This window comes from Ceratotherium simum, chromosome 31 (assembly GCF_057802395.1).
Source record: "Ceratotherium simum simum isolate JZ-2026a chromosome 31, ASM5780239v1, whole genome shotgun sequence".
NCBI lineage: Eukaryota > Metazoa > Chordata > Mammalia > Perissodactyla > Rhinocerotidae > Ceratotherium > Ceratotherium simum.
The window spans coordinates 34,070,507-34,093,944 of record NC_141930.1 but is presented as its reverse complement, the minus strand read 5'-3'; the positions used below and the strand labels follow the sequence as shown (position 1 = coordinate 34,093,944).

Genomic DNA, 23,438 nt, shown 5'->3' with positions numbered 1-23,438 from the left:
TTTAGCAAATGCTAAAGTTAATTTAGAACCTATGTTGTAGAGATACAGAAGCCAATCTATGCCCTTTTCATTTTATTTATATAACTTTTTAATTAAAATCTTTTAGTAAATTTTGAATGTCCAATTGGGTCAAATTATAGGCCTTTGTTTTAATTTAATATATATGTATATTGTATATATTCATTACATATTATATGAATGTATATTTATATAGTATATTATAAAAATAATTAAATAAAAATCAATATAATATATACTGTATTAATATAAATATAAAATTAAATAAGAAACACTATATTAATATGTATTTTATATTATTATATATTTTTATATATAATTTATTTACTTTTTATTTCCTCTCCTGTATCTAGGCTTTCTTTTTCATTTTTTTCTCCTCTTTCCTTTTTTTTTTGTCTTAGCCGTGGTTTTCAGTTTCTGTCTCTGTCTGATAACTCATAGCGTGGCCCATCCAGGTGCTTACAGGAAAAGAGAGGGAGGGAAGGGGCATTTCTTGTTCTAAGGCTTCCCGGGGTTGGGGTTTGCACGTAAAGAGCCATAGCTTCTCCTTCGTGCAGTGCAGTTTGCCCCCTTGTGTGAAGTATCAATCCCTTTTTGTTGTCTTTTTGAACAAAATCTTTTAAATGGCGTGTATCTCTAGGCGGGTAAAAATTTTACTGTCTGTTTTAATCTCCTGTCTGTCCTCAACTGTTTTTACTCTTGGAGTGTTTATTGGATAAACTCCGGCTGGTCCTGGGTGGCCCTGTTCAAAGGGTTACCTCTTGTTCCAGGGTGACCTTGGAGGGGTCAGGGTTCAAATCCAGGAAAGCAGTGGTGGCTCTGGTTCTAGGGAGGAATGCTGGGCTTTGGATCTCAATGACAATCTTGTTGCATGTCGATAGGCCAGCTTGGCTCTAAGTAGTGCCTAGGCACATAGACTTAGAGTTTACATCTATTTAGGAATATGGAGACCGCCTCTGGAGTCTTAGGGGCTACAGAGATAAAGATGGTAAGGTTTTGAGCCACTGATCTCCGTGGGTGTGTGCCCCAATAGCGCATCTGGAGACTGAGAGGGGCGGAGGTGAGTAAGCAACAATACAGGAGCTCCCCACCCCCAGAAACTTAGGTGCTAACGTGAGGGCGCTTAACTTGTACTTAGGCAGTGGAAACTCAGGGAGGGCTCACACTACATGTTCCACAGTTTAGGGTGGGAAGTGATGGCAAAACCTGAAACACTGCACACAGCACAGTGGTTAGAGAGTGAGTGTGCCAGCGGGCAGCAGCGCTTGCCCAGGCAGCGTCTGCCATCAGGCACGTCTAGCTAGAAAGCCAAGAGCAGTCTACAGGCATCTCTGTCTACTCTGGGGCCACACCACCTGCTCACTGCACCAATTGTTTTAATCAGATTACCCCAGGTGAAGTGTGGGGAGGCCAGGTGCAGATCAAGAGGAAAACTGGAAAGAGTTGTATAGTTTTGTTACACTCCCTGTTCCCTGGGGAGAACACAGCGTGCCCTCAGGGCCACTCAGGGAAGCCGGGGTGGTCACCAGGCAGAGGGAGAAAGAGCTGTGGCCAGCACCTTTCCTGCGGTTTCCAGGAACAAGTGAGGAGGGCCAAGCAGATTGGAACCGGCAGGCTCCACAGTGCAGGCACTGTTCGTAGTTGTTGGGTGCCTGGCCCTGGGTGACCAGGGCGGGGATAGTGACCCAGAGGGTGAGAGCCCTGACAGCAGAAGCGGTCAGAGCGTGGACGTCATCAGCTGCTCAGGAAGGCAACCTGTTGGACTTCTAGCCAGGATCTGAAAACTGGGTCAAGACAGCCTTTTTAGAAACCATATTACAGCATATCATTTCTTTTAGGCCCTCTGAGCTGAAGGACCAAGGAGGTTACATATATGTATGTATGTGTGCCTGTGTGTGTATAAACGTACTCACAATAATGATCTCACTGGAAGTTAAAATCAAGGTTAATAATTAAATTACTGTAATTCTACTCTAAATCAGCATGATGACAAAGGCAATTGTCACAATCATTATTTAAGAATATTCTAATATTACAAGCCAAATCTACTAAGTAAAATATTAAATATTAGAAATGTAATCACAATAATGATGATTATTAATATCAATATTTACAAATGGTATTAATCTCTTTCTTTGAAAACTGGATTATTGAAAATATTGTAAAAGGAAACAGTAGACAATTATATAAATATAAAATATTTTCACATAATTCAAACATATTTTAGGACAAATAACTTACTGGTGTTCTTTCTATAAGCTGCTCAGAAGTTTTGTTGGGATAACGTATTCAAATATAGTTCGTTCGGTGATTAAAAGTTAGTGAATCTTTGTTTCCCGTGGCTTTTTAAATATATATTTGCCTGAACCAATCAGAAATCCCAAGGCAGAGTTTTCAGTTATGGAAACAATAGGTTAGACAAAAGGAAATAGTATGTTTAATACAGGCCTCCTCAGAGCCACTATACTCTTAATAAACGCTGAGAAATAGAAGACAGGATCCAGCAGGTGGCAAACACATGGGCGGTGGCTCACAGTGCCTGGCTTTTAGTCCAAAGGATTCACCACGGACTAACCTTGACATCACTGTGCCCCTGTTAACATTATAGACGCTCATTTGCAAGAATAAAACTATAAAGACATTAGCATTTCAGTTTTGTAAACAGTGGGGAACACGAAAGCGGAATTATGCAATTCTCAATTCTCTGGAATGGTACCTTTAAAGCTAAACAGGAAACATTTAAATTTCAAACAACGCCCACTGTCTAACCACTTTTAAGTCAGATATGAAGGACCTGCTACAAATAGTATTTTTCAGCGTGCTTATGGAAATGTCAGCCTCTTCTCTCTCTACCACATACATAGCAGGAGAAGGATCCTCTGGAGCTTGCCAAGGAAAAAAACCAAAGGGAATCAAGCAAGATACCCCAGAAGTGATCTCTAAAATGTGATCCTTAAAATGTGATCCCTAAAAGAACCCATAAGAAAGGAATATTTTAAAATTTTTTCTCCTTAATTGCTTAGGTTTTTGTGAAATTATCTTGGAAGGTAAGTTTAATGTCCAAGCATTCTCAGAAGGAATGCTATTACTTCCTTAGGAGCAACAAGTTCTAAATTCTAAACATTATTCATTTAAAATAGAATCAAAAAGAATGAAATACTTAGGAATAAATTTGCAAAAGTGCATATATACTGAAAACTAAAAAATATGACTGAAAGAAATTAGAAACGACCTAAATAAATGGAGAGACATCTCATTTTCATGGATCCAAAGACTTAATATTAATATTATTAAGACAGCAGTGATCTGAAAATTGATTTACAGATCAATCTCTATTAAAATCTCAGCGCATTTATTTGCGGGAATAGACAAGCCGATCCTAAGATTCATGTGGAAATGCAAGGAACATAGAATAGCCAAAACAATTTTGAAAAGAAGATAAAAGTTGGAAGATTCACACATCCTGAATTCAAAACTCAATAGTTTTAAATAGACAGTGATCTAGACAGTTTGGGATATGTTCATATATGGCATATAGACAGTCATACAGATCATTGGAATAGAATTAAGGGTCCAGATATAAACTTACATTTACAATCAATTGGCTTTCAAGGCTGACAAGACCAATGGGGAAAGAATTGTCTCTTCAGTAAATGGTACGGGGACGACTAGATATCCACATGCAAAATAATGAATTTGGACACCTACCTCACACCACATACAAAAATTATCTCAAAAAGGATTAAAAATCTAAATTTAAGAGCAAAAACATAAAGCTCCTAGAAGAAAACGTAGGTGTAAAACATTATGACATTGGTTTAGGAAAACGGTTTCTTAAATATGACACCATAAGCACAAGTGACAAAAGAAAAGATACATAAACAGTATATCATCAAAACTAAAAACCATTGTGCTTCAAAGTGTAAAGAAAATGTAAAGACAACACAGAATCGGAGAAAATGTTTGCAAATCATAGATCTGGGAAGGGGCTTGTATCTTGAAATTTAAAGAATTCTTATAACTCGGTAATGAAATGGGCAATAAAAACTGGGCAAAGAATCTGAATAGACATTTCTCCAAAGAAGATATATAAATAGCAGTAAGCAAAAGAGATGCTCAACATCATTAGCTGTGAAGGAAATGTGTATCAAAAGTACAATGAGATATAACTTTGTATCCACTAGGATGCTTATAATCAAAAAGACAGATAAGAACAAGTGTTAATGAGGATGTGGAGAAGTTGGAGTTCTCAGACACTGCTGGTGAGAATCTAAAATGGTATAGCTGCATTGGAAATAATCTGGCAGTTCTCAGTTTCACTCCTTGGTAAATGCTCAAGACAAATGAACACATATGTCCACACAAAAACTTAAACAGAAATGTTTGTAGCATCATTATTCATAATAGCCAAATAGTATATGCCCATCAATGGAAAAATGGCTAAATAAAACGTGTTATACCCATATAGTGGAATGTTATTTGACAATGTAAAAAATGAAGTATTGATATATGCTGCAACATGGATGAACCTTGAAAACATCATGATAAAAAGCCAGACACAAAGGGCCACATACTGTATGATTCCACTTATGTGAAATTTCTGCAGTAGGTAAATCTATAGAGATAGAAGGTAAATTAGTGAATGCCTAAGGCTAGGATGGGGGCAAAGGGACTGAGGGTAATGAGGTTACTTTTTGGAAAATGCAAATGTTCTAAAATTGATTGTGGTGATGGATGCATGACTGTGAAGATACTAAAAGCCACTAAATCGTACACTTTAAATGAATGGCTTTATGGTATATGAATTATACCTCGATAAAGCTATTTTTAAAATGACAAAAAATAATTGTGTATTCATATATCTGTGAATATTTCTATATGTAACCATCTGTATCTATATTAAGCTAAACATGATTTCATACTGATATCTCCAACTGTCTTCCATTGCCCCATGGACTGTTTTAGCCTTCTCCCCTGGCTTATTCATAAATTCCCACTCCAACTGTGAGAAACGGCTTTTCCCATCCACAATCCGTTTACTGGTTAGTTTCAATATACATGTGTAACAGTATCAGAACAGTTAACTCATACTTTCATGTGATAGAATTTTGTCAACTAGAATTCAGTGCCATGTGCAGTTCCTTTGCTTTTTAGTCTTTAGTCTTTTGTCTGACAGACTCTATTCATTTCCAAAGTTACTTAGGTCAGCCCATTTCCCCCCATCCCTACCAGGGAGGTGGTAACGCACATATGTAATGCAGTTAGATTGTTTTGTCACAGTCTGCATACCTTCTTTGGATCCCCTAACTTCCTAAATGAGTGGTTTAAATGCATATATTAAGGGGCCAGGCCAGTGGAGCAAGCGGTTAAGTGCGCAGGCTCCACTGCGGCGGCCGGGGGTTCGCAGGTTCAGAGCCAGGGCGCGCACTGACGCACCGCTTGTTAAGCCATGCTGTGGCGGCATCCCATGTAAAGTAGAGGAAGATGGCCACGGATGTTAGCTCAGGGCCAATCTTCCTCAAGAAAAAAGGGGAGGATTGGCATCAGATGCTAGCTCAGGGCTAGTCCTCCTCACAAAGAACAAATAAATGCGTATATTAAGGTTTACCCTTTGTTCTCTAAAGTTCAATGGATTTTGACAAATGCGTAATGTCATGTATCCATTATTGTAATATCATAAAGAATAGTTTCATTGCCCTATAAATCCCCTGTGCTTCGCCTATGCAACCTTTGCTCTGTCTTCCTGAACTCCTGGCAACCACTGAGCAGGTCGATGTCTCTATAGTTTGGCCTTTCCAGAGTGTCGTATAAATGGAATTAGAGTATGTTTCCTTTTCAGACTGGCTTCTTTTACTTAGTGATATACATTTGAGGTTTCTCCGTGTCTTTTAGCAGCTGGATAGTTCATTTCTTTTTATTGCTAAATAATATTTCATTGTATAGATGTACCACAGGATTTTTTTTTAGTCCATTCACTTATTGAAGAGCATCTTGGTATCTTGGTCACTTCCAGTTTTTAGCAATTAATAAAGCTGCTATAAACATTTGCATGCAGGTGTTTTTGTAAACATAAATATTAAAATTAGTTGAGTAAATGCCTAGTAGTGCAATTCCTGAATCATATATTAAACATATACTATGTTTAGCTTTGTAAGAAAATATCAAACACTCTTTTGAATTCCCACCAGCAAGGAATGAGAATTCTTTTTGATGAGAATCCTTATCTCCTTGTCAGCGTTTAGTATTGTCAAGGTTTTGGATTTCAGCCATTCTAATAGGTATCAAGTGTTATCTCGTTGTTTTCATCTGCAATTCTCTAATAACAAATAATGTTGAGCATCTTTTTATATGCTTACTTGCCATCTGTGTATTCTTTGATGAGGTGTTTGCTCAAATATTTTAGTGATTTTTTATTTGAGTTGTTTATTTTCTTGCTGAATGTTAAGAGTTTTTTTTGGGGGGGGGGGCTGGCCCCGTGGCTTAGTGGTTAAGTGCTCGCGCTCCGCTGCTGGTGGCCCGGGTTCGGATCCAGGGCGCGCACCGACGCACCGCTTCTCGGGCCATGCTGAGGCTGCGTCCCACATACAGTAACTAGAAGGATGTGCAGCTATGACATACAACTATATACTGGGGCTTTAAGGGGAAAAAAATAAATAAATAAAATCTTTAAAAAAAAAAAAAAAGAGTTTTTTGTATATTTTGGAAACAAGTCCTTTATCAGATATGCATTTTGCAGATATTTTCTTCTAATCTGTGGCTTGTCTTTTCATTCTCTTAACAGTATCTTTTGCAAAGCAGAAGTATATTAATTTTAATATAGCCTAATATCAAACTATTTTTCTTTTATGGACCATGCTTTTGGTGTTGTATCTAAAAGCTCCTTGCCAAACCCAAAGTCATATACATTTGCTCCTATGATTTCTTCTAGAAGTTTTATATTTAGGTCTGTCATCCATTTTGTGTTAATTTTTGTGAAAGGGGCATAGATATGTCTAGATTCCTTTTTGCTGTTGTTGTTGGAAAACTATCCCTTCCTTTCTCTGTTGAATTGCCTTTGTTCCTTTGTCAAAGATCAGTTGACTGTGGTTTTTTTTTTTTTTTGGCTCTCTGTTTTTGGACTCTCTGTTCTAGTCCATTGATCTATGTGTTTAGTCTTCAAAAAAAAATCATGCTGTCTTGATTACTGTAGCTTTATAGTAAGTCCTGTGTCAGACATTCTGAGTCCTACAACTTTGTTCTTCTATTTCAATATTGTGTTGGCTACTATGGGTCTTTTGGCTTTCGGTATAAACCTTAAAACCAGTTTGCTGATGTCCACAAATAGCTTGCTGGGATTTTTATTGGGATTGCATTGATTCTATAGATCAGGTTGGGAAGAATTGACATCTTAAAAATATTGAGTCTTCTAACTCATGAACGTGGAATAGCTCACCATTTCTTTTGATCATCTGTGATTTCTTTATTCAGAATTTTGTAGTTTTCCACATATAAATCTTTACTTGTTTTGTTAGATTTATACCAAACTATTCCCTTTTTAGTCTGCTATTGTAAATGGTATTGTGATTTAAACTTCAAATTCCGATTTTTCATGGCTGATATATAGGAAAGCAATTGACTTTTATATATTAACCTTGTCTCCTGTGACCTTGCTAGAATTACTTATTAGTTCCACGAGACTTTTGTCGATTCTTTGGGATTTTCTACATAGGCAAAGAACAAAGACAGTTTTATTTCTTCCTTTCTAATCTGTATGCCTTTTATTTCATATTTTTGCCTTATTGCACTAGCTGGGACTTCAAGTACAGTGTTGACTAGGAGCAGGGAGAGGAGTAGGATTACCTTGTTCCCAATCTTAGAGGGAAAACATCCAGTTTCTCACAATTCCCTCCTTTTTCACTACCTTGCACTCTGACTTTTCAGTTTCTTTGTTTCTTTCATCCTAATTTTCCATCTCATCTCAGGCCTGTCATGATAGAAGAGACAGTGGGAATCAGAGAAACTTCCATTTAAATCATGATTTGGATCTTGGTCAAGTTAATTTAACTCCTTTGCATTTTAATTTTCTCATTCTAAATTAGGAAAATATTGCCTATACCAGTGGAGTATTGTGATGATTACTTGGGAAAATGTTTGGAAAAAAACCTCTTTATTCATTTAACACATAAGTACCTAACTTTGGTTTAAGCCTTATGCTAAATGTTTGGAATACGACTGTGAACAAGACGTAGATTTAGCTCTAAGAAACTGTAGTGGAAAAAAAGTCAAAGGCACAGCGCATATTAGTAAATAATCATAAGTGCTATGAGAGCTGTAAGTGCACATAGTAGATTTTTAATAATTAGAAGTTAGCATCTTTATTATTATTCATTTTTCAAGTTTATTCACTCATCCTGAATTGTCAAAAAGAGCTAATGACTTTCTCTATCTCTTTTCCTGCATATCTTCTTTGTTTCCATCACACAAAATCAAATTTCCATTTGATAATGTCTCTAGTTTCTGCATCGTTCTCACTTCTTTCTCCTCTGTTCACATATATATCTCAGAGATTTCTACACCTGAGATATATAATAGCCACATTTTTGTTTGTTAACATGTATGTTTTAGTTCCCATATAGTTTATACAGTGTAGAAGATATAGAATATTTCAAATATAATATAATATTCCAGAGGGCAGGGGTGATAATAATTATATTTTAATATAAGACACATTAAACATTTATAACAAGCTTTTTTCGTAACATTAATACTGATTATTTATGGACTATTTAAGACATTAAATTGTTTGAGACATTTAGCATGTCTTTATATAGTCTAGTATTATTTTGGGCTCCATCCTTTATATTTTGTAAGGAATAGAAAGATTAAAGAAAGGCTTTTTATACATGTGAGTGTATAGGAGCGCTCATCTAGATTTTGTGTTTTAAAAAATAAAATAACTGATGATACCGTGGTTTCCCAAGGGATGGGGCTTTGTTACTAGGCAACGCCTTATGATATTCAAGATGTGTTAACTAAATAGGACTTCAGATCTGCTGCCAGATATTCTCTGATTGATGAGGGGAGCAGCTGAAACAATTCATTAACATTGCCTTTCTTTTATTTTCGGGGCAGGAGAGAAAACCAGATGTGGAGAGGTGGAAGAGGATAGAAAGCATAGCTGACACAGACACACAAACAATTGGGGAGAGTATTAGCAAGGTGCCATACTGAGAACAGTTATTTGCCTTTTATGCTTCCCGCTGCCTGCAGTGACCAGTTTAAAATTTTGATTTTAAAACACGAAGTAATTTGTCTTGTCCATCTCTCCTACCTTTCTTAAAAGTAAGCAAATGAAGCAATAGCGTATAGAGGTGCTGGCTGGGGTTTGCCTGTGCATGTATGTGTGCCCGTGTGTTTAATAAACATTAAAATAAGTGCTGCTTCTGAGATTTTCAGCAGTTTCTGCTGACTCTTTAGTCTCTCCAAACTCCTCTCTGCATCAGCAATTTTGTATTTGATTTGGAGTGTCTTCTCAATATTCTCCACCAAAGATTGGAAGGCAGTCCTGTAGAGAATGAGTAAGGCATTGCATAAACCTCTGATAACCCTGGCGTGCTTGCTGTCTCTTCAAAGAAAACAGTGTTTCAGCACGTACTTGGCTGCTTAATAGAATTTACTCACCAGTTGCCCTCATAGCTAATGATTGCTATGCAAGATGTTCTAGAAAATTTAGGTGATGCCATTTGCTAATTAAAATGCATTTGCTTTGACAGATTGAAAACTTTATTTTGAGACAGTTGATGTGGGCTGTCTGAGCTGACTGCACCACTGGTTTTGATACTATATTAAGGAATCGAGTATTTATTACTTACAGAAAAGAAGTTAAGAAAATAGCTCTGCCATCCAAGAGCTTTAGTTTAGTTCGATAGGCACTCTTGTGACAGTAGTTCCCTGTCTGTTTTATAAGAATAAAGATATCCATTTAATTGACCAATTCCTGAGTCTGAGTCTTCCAGTATTTCTCCTACTTTGTGATGTAAATATTGGAAAATGAGGCGGATAAATATTAATTAGATATTTAAGTCACTATGAAGTAAGAATTCCTGTCTAGAATAACAGATTGTGTGTGTGTGTATATGTTAATATTTATTAAGTTTCTACTATATGCCAAAGTCCTTCACAAATATTAATCCTCAAAACTAAGCTGTTGCTATGTATTACTTATCACTATTTTACAAATTTGGAAACAGAGACTCACAGGACTTAAGTAATTTGCCAGACATATTAAGTTGTGGATGTTTGAGTCATGGATAAATTCTCTGACTTCAGTTCCAATATTGTTTGCAATGTACAACTTCCCTTTAATTAATCCTTTAATGAAAAATAGCCAAAGATTAATTAAGCAGATTGCTCTTGTCCTGTTCAGTAGAAGGACATTTCCAAAAGTATTTAATTTAGTTTAAATTAGATTTTGTGTGTGTATAATGCGTGTGTTCACCTTCCTTTTTGCTTTCGTGCATGCAGGTATGTTTATATTCATGATTTTGCAATGTAAATGCCAAGCTCAAGCTTCTGCGCAAGCTTCTCGTGCCTTCACCAATGGGAGTGAAGTGACAGTCCGCTTATGAATGAAGAGAGTTCATGGGATCATTCAACATGAATAGCATATTTTATATTTCAAGTTGATTTGCAAAAATTGTAATACATCTACAAATTTGTATAAATATAATTTTAATGTTGGTTTGAAAACATGATTAGATGATAGGTTATAAGAGTAAAAGTTATAAGTAGTTTTAAAATAGATCAAATTTCTTAGCACATGATAAAAAAAGTAAATTTTTATTATTAAATGCCACTCAGCACTCAGTTTTTTTTTTTACTATATACCAATCTCTAACCAATAGGCTTAGTTTTTAATTCAAAATAAATAATGGTTAATAAATCTCAATTTCTGGTATGGTGATCTTGTTCTTTAAACATTATTTTGTTTTTATTTATAAAATATAAATACTTGGCTAAGTGAAGGTAGCTTATAACTTTGCCAAAATTTTCAGTTTTTCCACTATCTTAAAATATTTCGGAAGAGCCACCGGAAGCATGTTTTTCAAATTTTCTCTTGATTCTTTTTAAAAGATGTTATCTGTTTCACACTGTCCCTCAAAGCCAGGGAGGGAGGGAGGAATTCATCTATAAAGAAGAGAGCAGTATTTAGATTTAGAAATGGATAACATAGCCAACTGAATTGGGTATTTGTGGAGATTCAGGGGCAAATACCAGATAAATATCTATCACAGGTACAAGGGGAGAAGGGTGGTGTCTCAAGTCTTTACGGCTAGGGAGAGGTTCAAGAAGATGAGGTGATAAATAAATCGAGAAGGTTATAACTAAAAGCTTTCAACTCTCCAGCGTGACTCCAGAATATGCGTCATGTAGAGAAAATTGCCGTAAAACAGAGTAACATTGATTTTTTATTGAAAATTAAAGCATTTGTCCAAATGTGGCTCTTTGTTATTTTTAAGTTTCATTCTCCAGTGATTGAATTATTGTCTCCATTGTGGAAGGAAAAAGAGAACTGATGGTGAAAAATTGATAACTTTGTTATCATTATTAGTTAGGTGTAAAATCCATTCCTTTTTTAAACAAGCAATCATCTTGAACCTGGTTTATTCGGAGTTTCAATCCCAGACATACACATGAATCATTTATGTGCTGGGACATGGCAGCCTCCCAGCTCAGCTCTCAAATCTCCACAAGCAATGTGACTTGGTAGTGATGGAGATAAGACCTTGGTTGAAAAAGATACTATTTACCACTGACACAACCAAAAACTTGTCATTTCTTAGACAACAAAACATAATGTGAACATGAGAAGAGATTTCAAAGTTAAGATTCCAAAATATGTACAAAAAATCATTGAAAGAACTTAATTTTTGAGAGTTTAGCACTTTAATAACACTACAGTCCCTCTTATCTTGATAAATAAATTAACCTTTGATTTAAAAACTACCAAATACTCCATTTATTGCAAGACTTGGAGCCTCTCTGCTGTCACAAAATATTTCTTTTATAAGAGCGAAAATAAAATGCAGAGAAAGAAAATGGTGTGTAAGTGCAGTGCTAGGAAATGCTAACTACTTTAAACCCCTGTCTTTCAGGAAAGAGCGGTGACGATTCGAAGACAAACTGTAGGAGGATTTGGATTAAGCATCAAGGTAGCCTGTCCTTCCAGTCTATCCTTACAAAGGCCATGCTGTAATGCCTGCATTTCTGTGTGTTTCGATTTTGTGCTGATTAATAATCAGACAAATATGGCTATAGCAAACTCTTCACTATTTGGAGTGAGATGTAAATTAGGTAGGTTCTCACAAAACCTTGCCCACCTTTTGCTTAGAAATTTTAGAAAAGTATTTAAGAATTTTACTTTACTTGGCATTGAATATACTCATTAACCCTCTCTACCTGGTTTCATCTAAGATACCAACCATGGTGCTGTAGTGTGCATGTCTCCCTCTCGCCAGGCAGAGCAGGGACACTGAGCTGTCAGTGAACAGAGCAAGAACAAGTTTTATACTGACAAGGCCCGATAGTGAGTGAAGTAGTAGTTGATTCTAGTCATCTTTTTCTTTTGTTTAGCTTTTATTTTTATTTAAAAAAATTAGTAAAATCTCACATTACAATGCCAAGTGTGTAGGATAGACTTCAAGTTTTAACATCTAATTTGCTGAAGAAAGACCATATCTATTCATTTCCATTTATTATTACATTTTAAAAGGCTTTTCTTTCTGTATGTTGTTGACTATTAAAAATGTACCACACCTGTAATTTATCCTCATTGAAACAAAACACATTTTAAAAGGACGGAAAGTTATATAAATATTAGAAAAGTTAACTTAATGACTATAAATGCCCATTAGAAACCTACATCTCTGCATAGATAAACAAAATTTAACTTTATCTTGATTGTTGGGTTATGAATTTTGCTTATGAGGGTGCAAATCATAAATCTCAGATATATATTTCATGAAATTCTAACACAGCTCAAGTTATGTATGCTTGGAAAGTGAAACTTCAAATTTGTTGAATATCAGCTCTAGTTGACATTATGAAAATGACTCAGAAAACTGATCATGTGGCATAGCATTGTGTTGTCAAGAGATAAGAATATTACTATACAAAATGTTAGTTTTAAGATACATTTTTTTTCTTTCACTTTATCTGACATCAACTAAGACCAGGGAGGTACGCAGAACAAATTAGGATGTGGAAATGATGCCGCGGGAATTCCATCTTTCAATAGACAAGTTTTTTTGTTTTTGTTTTAGTTTTTCGCCATGATATTTATTGCAATAGCCATGAAGGATTTAAAGGTACCACTAAAGAGAGTAAAAAGTTCATGAAGAGAGAACAAACCCCAGTGTGAACAACGTCCAGTAGTGAGAGTCGATTTCATGTGAGATCGGCATTCTCACCTACCCTCCACTGCGTATTTTCCCTAGTGGACCTATATTCAAGTTGTGCAGGCTGGAAATGTTCTTTTCTGTTTTTCTTTCTATTTCCATTTATAATTTGAACCCAATAATACAGAATTATTTGTCTTAATAAAATATCATATTTTAACCTAGGCAGTTTTTAAAATATTGAGAATTTTGCCCAATGAATCGTTTCAGTTTAATATTTTCACTATTTCAATCCAGACAAAACTCTTACACATAACAAATGGAATAATTTTCTAAATCAAATAAGTGTGTATTTTCCATTCAAAATATATTGCTGACAAAAGTAATATTTGAACTGTGATTGGTGCCATATATTAGGAGGTTTGACAAAAAAGAAATTCTTTTATAATTCTTATGGCATACAAACTAACCAGAAATACAAACATCAATATTTTGTTTAGAATATTGCCCATTCATCCTGAAGAGTTTCCTTTTAAGGTTTTGCATTTTGGTTTCCTCAGTACATACATCTGATTTTTGCTTTTGTATTTTTTAAACTAGCTTTCGTTCTGTTCATGTATTTCAGAATATGATTATTTATTTATTTATTTATTTTAAATAGCAATGTTATTATAAAAATCCTTTTTCCCCTTGCCTTCTCATATGTGAATTAGATAAACTACTGTGTTTGTGTATTTGCACTATTTTCTTTAGAGCTGAGAATTAAATATATATATATAATGAACAGTTTAAGAAATTATTCTAGTCTAAATGCAGAATTAATATTTTAATGTTGACCATTTACTTATTTGTTTTTTTATGTTTATTAATGGAGCAATGTGAGCCAATAATATAACTATTCACAGAAACATATAAACATATTTTATCCTTATTTGCTTCAGTTAAGTAATCACCACTGGCACGCACCAGAGGATTCGTAGTAAAAATTATTGATGAAAACCTTGAATATCTTGATTGGAGATAACAGAAGGAAGAGTGTATGTTAGACAATTAAAAAAGGATTAACCAGTACGGTTAAGACACTACAGGCACTCTCGAATTTCACTGCACTCAGAACACATGGTTCTTATTTCAGCACCAAATTTTACCTTCCCCCGAATATTTTTTAAACTTGGCTGAAGGGAACAGAATCTCCTTTTTCATGAGACAACACTAAAATACTCTGACGTGCTGTTAGGAGTCAGAGTCTGTTGGCCGTGCTTCATGCTCCTGACAAACCTGGGCTCCGGGACCTAGCTGCCACTGTCACCAGTGCGCAGGGCGGGGATTGCTCAGGTCTCCCGCGTGGCGGTCAGCGCTGCGGAAGTCGGGAGGCAGCAGCACAGAGAGGCGTCTTACACAGCATCTGTTCTAGTGCTTTATTTGTTACCGCCCCAATGGCTACGGATCGTGGGAAGCCTGATGTCCCTGAAGCTGCCTAATCCTCTATGTCGCCTGTCCATGTCACAGCACTGTTCTCACTCCCACAGGCTCTCTCCTGGCAGAGGTGCGCGGGCAGCCTGGTGGAATAACAGCCAGCCTTTTATGTGCTTGTATTTTCTCTCCCTTATTAATGAGACACGTTGAAACTTCCGAGGCAAAAACGTGCAAGAGCCTCAGAGACTGAGGCAGCTGTATGTCTCTACAGTTTACTTCTGTGTCTCTATTCGACATCTTCCTGGGAAGGCCACATGCCAGATATGATGCAGTGCACATTGAGAAGGGCTCTCTCTCAAAAATTCCTAAAATCCCAAAGAAAAAGAGAAAAATTAATTCAATAAAAATTTGAAAGAAATGTTTTACCAGATTTAAATTATTATAAGTATAATTTAAGTAAGTTTTAATTCATTTTCTTTTCAGATTTTGTCTAATCCCCTTCCTAGTATTCCTTTGCTTTTTTCACCTTAAGAAAATTTTTGATTTGCATTATTAGGACTTTCTTACAAAATCTGAGACTTTCCTTTTAAAGGCATAATTATTATTTTTAAAATCATGTCCGAAGATCCCAAACCTTCAATTTGGAGCACAGTCGTCCAAAAAGAGTTTTTCATCAATTACATTGAGAATTAATGTAGGAATCACATTAGACAAACTTATTCTTTAGATTCCTAAAATCCCATCATGTTAAAACACTTTTACCATGAAAAGGTAGAGACCAAAATTACTTAGATATCCCTGTTAATTCTAAATAAGTATAAAAACAAAACACAGAACCAAGGAGCTGAGCACACAGCGGACGCGCTGACGCTGCGCGTGGTGAAGCGGGCTCCTGACCAAGGAGGTGCCGCACTCCGACTTCTCGCTCCCACCTTCTGGGTTAGATGAACTATTTGTCTTCCGCTCCTAAAAATGAAAGAAATTCCTTCTAACCCCTGGGGAGTGTGCCATCCCTGGACACAGCTTGTTTCTCTGCTTTCCTGCGTTGTGCTATAGTTCTTTCACCGCAGTTAGCAAATCTAGTAGGATTAAATGCGTCATCCATTCAATTGCGCCTGAACCGGGCGCAATGGGATGAAATTTGGCGGCGGGACATGCACATATTTCTACCTGGCCCAGCCCTATGCTGTGTTTAAACGACCTTTCATGTGCCAGCCCCTGCTCCAGAACCTCGGAGGAGGGAGAAACGGCGTGCCGAGCTCCCTCCTCAGAAACTGAGCTCTGAACCACTTCTCGGGCTCCTCGCACTGTGCTCACTCCTGCTCTGTCTTCGACAAAGCCTTTCTCATTGCAGTCGTTTTTACTCTTGTGTTGCTTAGTAGACCCATTCTCATATCTGCTTTAACCTTGGGTCTTTTTTAACAATTCTTTAGGATTCTTCCTGCTTGTTATAGTTCCTTTGTCTTTATTGATTGTAACATCTCTCAGAAGTCTCAAACTTGTGGGGTTTTTTTCCCGGTATTAGTTTTTGTTTTTGTGTCCCCCTTGGTAAAATGTCAAGCTCTTCTGTTTATATTTTTCAAATTCCAAAAAGTCATTCTCCAAAAACTGGACAAACAGAATCACTAAACTTTCCACTTGTAATCACATATTCTCTAATCTTAGACTGAAACTGCTTCCCTTGAAGCTCTCAGGCGCGTCAGGCGAGCTGTATGTTTCAGGGTCCCTGTAGGACTTCCCTATCGGTGTCCATAGTGCATGCGGGTCTGGTTCTCTCTAGTTGGCACCACCATTCCTATTGGCATTTTCTGGATCTAGCTCTCAGCTCTGCTGCTTCTGCCTCCTTTCCTTCCTTTCCCTCACAACTCTCCCGCCCTCTGGCCCTTCTGGTAGACTCTCTCTCAAGTGCTCATTTCTCTTGTCTGGACCATCCTAGTACTTACCATTTCTAAAAATAACTTAAGGGTCTCCACAACTACATCCCCAATAATCTCCAAAGTTTTGCATTGTAGAATCCAACATTCTTGTATTTTTGTCTCATTCTTCTTATAGAAATTATCATAAGGATAATCACCTTAAAGCAAAGCACCATCTTGACCTTGCGAGACTTAATCTTTATCTTCCATATCTTTCAAAATACAGTACCATACACTTGCATAGTATTAAATCATGCCTCTAGTCATTGTCATTTAAAAAATCACCTTTTAGAGAAAGGATTTTTTAATATTGTTACTAGAAAAATATTTTATGGAGTATTTTCCAACAGGTACAGCTTTTCTTATATAAACAATAAGTTACCCATGTCCTTTAAGGAAATATTTCTGATCAAAGTGATTTCTATATGGAAGCTTTAACTTTGTAGCAATCAAAAATGATGTTAGAATTATTCTTACCATTAAAATCTTATCATTGTAAACAATTATTGCTAATATTTATTATCTGCTCTTTAAGTGCTAGATTCTCAGCTTAGCACTTTATATTCTGTTTCATTTGGTCTTTTCTATCCAGCAAAGTAGGTAGCCATTGTTATCCCTCCACAGACAGTGAGGCAGTGAGGTTAAGTATGAAGAGGTTAAGTAACTTACCTATTGTTGTAAGTGGCAGAGCTGGGTCTCAACCCCACATACAGCTGATGACAAAATCCTTACTCTTAATAACTATGCTCTATAACTATAAAACAGACTAAATTATCTCTAAACTCTTTAGTTGGGAACACAAATAATGTTTCCTCTCTAAATTATTCACATTCTGGTTTATTTAAACCTGAAATAAATGGATCAAAATGTCCAGGATCAAGCAAGCAGTTTCTTTATATCAAGGGCTGGGTATTAATTGTATCAGATTTATTAAATAAAAGTATATGTCTTATAGTAGCTGTAATAAATTTCTGCTTTTTAATTTGTTAGTGATTTCAGGGCAAAAGTCTTTAAATATCATGTAACATATTAAATATGTTGATATAAGTACATACACACATTTGCATGCATTTCTTATTCTGTCTCCTGGTTCTTTTTTTTGAGTCTGATTCACTTATTTTCACCACATACAACATGGATACATGCTTTTCCACTATAGAGAGGGGCGCATACCAGGCAGGTAATAAAGCTGAGTTGGAAGATTACGGATTAGTCCCAAGAATCAGTTAAAATCACTGACCAATTATCATTTGAAAGACCATTTTTTTTTATTAAATAGCTTATTGAGATATAATTCACATATCATGCAATTTACCCATTTTAAGTGTACAATTCAATGATTTTTTATTATATTCACAGATGTGGGCAACCATCCCTACAGTCAATTTTAGAACATTTTCATCAACTCAAGAAAAAACCCATATCCTTTACCTATCACCCCTTTATCTCCCTGTCTTCCTGCCTCAGCTCTAAACAACCCCTAGTCTTCTCTCTGTTTCATAGATTTCCCTATTTTGGACTTTCATGTGAAGGCAAATATATAGTGTGTGGGAAAGACTTAATTTTTGCCAAAACCAAACGAAGTGATTTTGGCTGCTAAGTGTGGGCCTCAAATAGATAAGGATAGTCGCCCCTATTCTTTCAGGATATCTTACTTTGGCTGTCTCTCCCATACCTGTTCGCTGGGCTTTTAATCTTCATCACTGTTTTGTTATCTGCTGTTTACAGGTATTTTCCTCAAGCTAAGTGGATATATATTGGTGGAGTCTATGCGTCTCTTTTTTTCCAGAGCCCCAAATATGATTGATTGATTGGAATAATAAAAATGATGAATTAAAAAGACTTATTTGGCAAGATTCCCAGTGCTCTAAAAATATGGGTTTGATACCCCCCCCCATCGTTGGTAAAAAATGTACCATTCTGGTGAATGATGTTGATAATGGGGAAGGATATGCATGTGTGCAGGGGTATATGAGAAATCTCTGTACCTTCATCTCAATTTTGTTATAAACCTAAAACTGCTCTAAAAAAAGTTTTTAAAAAATGTACATCTAAGATTGTGTGTTTTATTCTATGTTAATTATACCACAATAAAATATGTATTTAAAAGTGCTAAAAAAAAAAAATATGGGTTTGATTTGGTGGAATTTCACAGTTATGTAGAGTCCTACTCAACATGCTTTAGATGGGCCTTTATATCCTGTTCCTACAAAGCTAGCTATGAAAAATTAATTATGCTTTGTAAAAAGACTATAACAAAATTGAATGGTATATGTTTTAGTATTTTGGGGGATGCACTTTTGAATGTCACCTCACTTTCCCTAATCTCGATTTTTCACCAGAACAACAGAGCTCAGTTAATTCATTTATTCTCCAAACGGTGATTCTGAGCCACGCACCCTGGCCTACAGATAGTTTGGGGAGAAGATGATAAAGGAAACCCTGCCCTGGCCTCAGGCCCTTTATACTCCAGCAAGAAAATAGATATTGATCACCTTGTGGTGTGACTAAATGTAAATCACAGGCCTGATCCAGTGCTGCAGAGGTGAATTCCTTCAATTATGGAGGTGCTGATGAAGGGCCCTTGTGCTGAGATCCTGAATATGAGTAGAGTTGACCAGGCTAAGAGTAAAGGGAAAGAGCATTCCAGGCAGAGGGGACAGTATAAGTGGACATCCTTTAGTGCCCAAACGATGAAGGTACAGGGTGAAACTACAGAGGGGGCTGAGGCACAGGACAGGGGCTATGAAGGATTTTGGTTTTTATTCTAAGTGTAACAAGAAGCCTATCACCTGTTTTAAACAGTGAATCACATTATTTGATTCCTGCCTGCAAAACCTTGAATTTTCCCATTTAGGTCCGGAATTAAATCTAATTATCTTTAATAGAGCTAGACTGATCTCACATTTCATCCAATAAATGAAAGTCCTGTGATTTTAAGTTCCAATTTTATCTCCTGAGTTTTGTCTTAAAATTTACTGTCTAATTAAGTCATTTTCTGAAATTGGTTTAAAAATTCACTCAGAGCTCCAAACGTCTGATTAAAAAACTCTAGAAATCAAATAACCATCTTTGTACTAAACCATTCAAATTTTAGGAGAAATTTCACATATACAAGAAAAATGTTGACAAAATAGAGGTTAGTTATATCTTGTCATTAAAAGATAGTTGTAAGTCTCAGTGTTGAGGCAAGAATGGGATTACTGAGTTTATCCTCCGAAAATTGCTATCTCAACAGCCTTTCTCTAGACAGATCGCAGGGAGAGCTTTCCCACTGTCCTCCATGGTAACTTGCATTAAAATCTGAGCACTAAGAAAGGCTTTGGATTCAGTAGTGCAAGGAGAGAAAACTGTGAAGAGCAAAATAGCTGAAGGAGAACACACTGACAGCCTCACAGATAAGAGTCACATAAACAATGTGTTCTCTGCCGGAAAGTAGCTGAACCACAATGTCTGGAGGATTTTGTTTCCTCTTTTTATGCTATCTAAGCTTCATCAGCGCATGATTCATTTTAGTTAACCAGTTTTTACTTCTGAGAAATTGAGATGCATTCTTAAAATTCTTTCCAATTTGCAGGTATCTCTAGAAACTGTCATGACCATGGGCATTTGAGTTCATTGTACACCTCATTAGCTTCTACTTAAAATCATTCTGCAATGTATTTTAAGGAATAAAATAATTTTAAACATGTAAAAGCCTTAGACTTCATTTATTTATTTACTCATTCATTCAACAAACATTTCAAAGATAAAAAAGAAAGACATTATTCTGTGCACTGGGGTTACATCAATGTACAAAACAAATTGCCAAAAACATTCAATAGCCTCGTGGAACTTACATTCTACTAGGATGGAGGAGGAAGAAAGAAAACAAATAATAAATCTAAAAGTGAATAAAGATAATAGCAGGTTAGAAGCTGATAAGTATAATGGGGAAAGGATAGAACAGATTATGGGAGATGGAAATGTGGAATCCCAGCTAGTAAATATTAAGTATCTTAGAATGGATTTGTCTTAATTGACCACTTTCCTGCTCTGTAATTTTGCTCGTAAATCTTAATCGGTAGACTGCCTTAGGATAATGGTGACCTTTTACCCAGTGTTTACTGTGTGCTAAGTAAGCACTCATCTCCACCGCTGTCAGTCACAGATCACTATCCTTTGATCAGGATCAGGGCTCGTTAGGAACACTCTAGGAACACTCAGACGAAAATGCAAAGCAGAATTAGGAGCCAATGTAGCTCCTCTAGGACTCTTCTCCGGGTTAGTGAGGGTGGTGGGGGGAAATGAGGAGACTAGGGAATGGAGGGAGTGTTTAAACTGTAACCTGAGGAAGACAGTTTTCAATATTGTATTTATCATATTTCTTCTTAATATTCCAGAAGTAGAAAGGACTACTCGCCAAGAAACGGTTAAATAGCACTACTTTTCTCACAGTAGCTATTCCCTGTCTTATATTTAAGTTTATTGACAATTCAGGGTTAAAAATGGACATTCATGGGAAAATGTCCTAAAATAATTTTTGTCCTTGAAAAAAGAAAGGCTTAGGAAGTTTACTTATTTTGAAGATAGAGAAACCTCAGTGAAATTTAGATCATCTTTTCAACAATCCTATGTTAAAAGTGCTATCAATCTTTTTTAAGTGACATTTTATGTACTTATTTGATTTCTTTAAGGAAGAAATTAATTGAAGATTTGATTATCTTTAATGCACTTTTTTGATTTTTTGACTATTGCTTTCAACCTTCTCAACTCTAATATAGAAATAGAATGTTTATGCAGTTATTTCAGGGATTTATTTTATTTCCTTCTATATAAGTTTAGCTTACTTATTTTTCTTTCTTTTTTCATGTGCGTTTGGTCAATTAGATAACGTGTTACTGCAATATTCTTCCAGTTTATTTTACTCTGTTAATTGTTTAGTATGTGCTTTCACAGGAAGAGGAATCTCATATAATTAAGGAAACGCAGATGACCCCTCCCCCATCGAGCATATGCACACTCTGATTGTTTGTATCCATTTGTGCAGGTAAAGATCTCTCTAGTCACTTAGCATCCAAAGAGGTCTGTGCTTGGTCACCAGCACAGAACAGCTTAGCCAGATAATAAAAATGCGTAATTATTGGGTATTTGGAATCCTAAATAAGAATTTCTACAATGGACAGCACTGCTACACATTGAAGATACTGCTTATTTATGGCATTAAAAATCTTTATTTGAAAAATGAAAACTTTCCAAGTCAACCGTTATTAGTTATTAAATGAAATTGTAAACAGGTAGATAAGTTTCTTGGGAGCATTATCTACTTGGTAAAGAATCTCCACAAGTTTATTTAAATTCTACCTGGTGTCCATTAACATACTACTCATAACCTGTATAGTTTCCCAGCTAAAAGCTACATTTTTATTTTTTAAGATTAAAAAGCACAATATATAATTTTCTCTTTTCAGGGGGGAGCAGAACATAACATTCCAGTCGTCATTTCAAAAATCTCCAAGGAACAAAGAGGTAAAGTGTTAAGAGAGTTATATATGAGCCATTCCTTTGTAAGTCATTGTTATTGGAGAATAAGGTGATATTTAAGAATCATAAATTAGTATGTGATTGACTAGCTCTGGGTTCCCCATAACCAGGCAGTATGTGGTTGAGTTTAATTCCTGCATCGAGGCCCTTTATTACTCCAGAGTAGGGCTTCTCTCACAGGAGAGCAAGGATGAACAATAACAGAGTATGAGACTTGTATAAATTAGGGACTGCATAAATTTTCAACTGTTTCATTGAACAAACAAATGTACAAACAAATCTAACAAGTCACATCAAATATAGGCAATTCCAGATATATATATTTTTCAGTTCTCAAATGCAATTTAACTCAGCCTTTCATATGAAATTTCATCTGGGAAAAACACTGAAGATTTTGTAAAGTAACTGTTTCAATGACTGAAATCAGTTAGACAGTCTAATGTTTGAAAAGAAACTTGGAGATGATGCCATAGCTGATGGATGGAAGGTCCAAAGCTAAACTTTTTCATAGATACCTTAAAATTATAAGGACATGAGAAAATTTAGTCATCCATCCAGAAGAGTGACCAATTTTTGGCAACTGTAAGATTAGAAATCACAGAATTAAGAAGAAATATTTCAGCATGTGTTTCAGTATTTAGGCTGAATCATAATATTGTTTTTACACTTCTCTTCCTGTGGATCTTTTAAGATGCTATCGGTATGAAATCTTTAATTTTTTTCCTTTTGTCAGTTTTGACTTTATTAGTTAAAAAAAACTTTGTATGAAGAAAATAGTCAATGCATAATCAGTTGTCTTCTCCATTCACAGCAGAACTTTCTGGACTGCTCTTCATCGGGGATGCAATTCTCCAGGTATACGTTTTACCATTATTTTCTATGTGCAACCAAAACATAGAGTCAATTCACAATATACCGCACGAAACTATGCTTTTCTTTTTATTGCAGATAAATGGAATTAATGTGAGAAAATGCAGACATGAAGAAGTGGTGAGTTTTCTTTAACTTTTTCCTAATATCATCATTTTCCCCATGTGCAAATGAGGATTTATTGCACTGCTAAAAACTGTTCATTTTGTTCATTAGGAAGATACGACATTGGTCCAGCGTGCTATCAGATTTTCAAATGATCTCTTAATTGATATTTTTTCTCCTACTAGAAATGGATCAGTCGTTTGCTATGTTTTTC

At 35.9% G+C, this 23,438-nt stretch overlaps 1 protein-coding gene across 5 annotated transcripts in view; it reads left to right on the top strand.

Moving 5' to 3' along the window:
• Nucleotides 1–23,438, top strand: part of SNTG1 (syntrophin gamma 1) — a 334,797-nt gene that overhangs the window by 44,720 nt on the left and 266,639 nt on the right. For all 5 annotated transcript variants that reach the window (XM_087420584.1, XM_087420581.1, XM_087420583.1 and 2 more), the window contains exons 3-6: nucleotides 12,153–12,209; nucleotides 22,177–22,234; nucleotides 23,061–23,104; nucleotides 23,198–23,239. In XM_087420584.1, coding sequence (XP_087276710.1) covers nucleotides 12,153–12,209; nucleotides 22,177–22,234; nucleotides 23,061–23,104; nucleotides 23,198–23,239 — 201 coding nt within the window. The remainder of the gene's footprint in view (nucleotides 1–12,152; nucleotides 12,210–22,176; nucleotides 22,235–23,060; nucleotides 23,105–23,197; nucleotides 23,240–23,438) is intronic.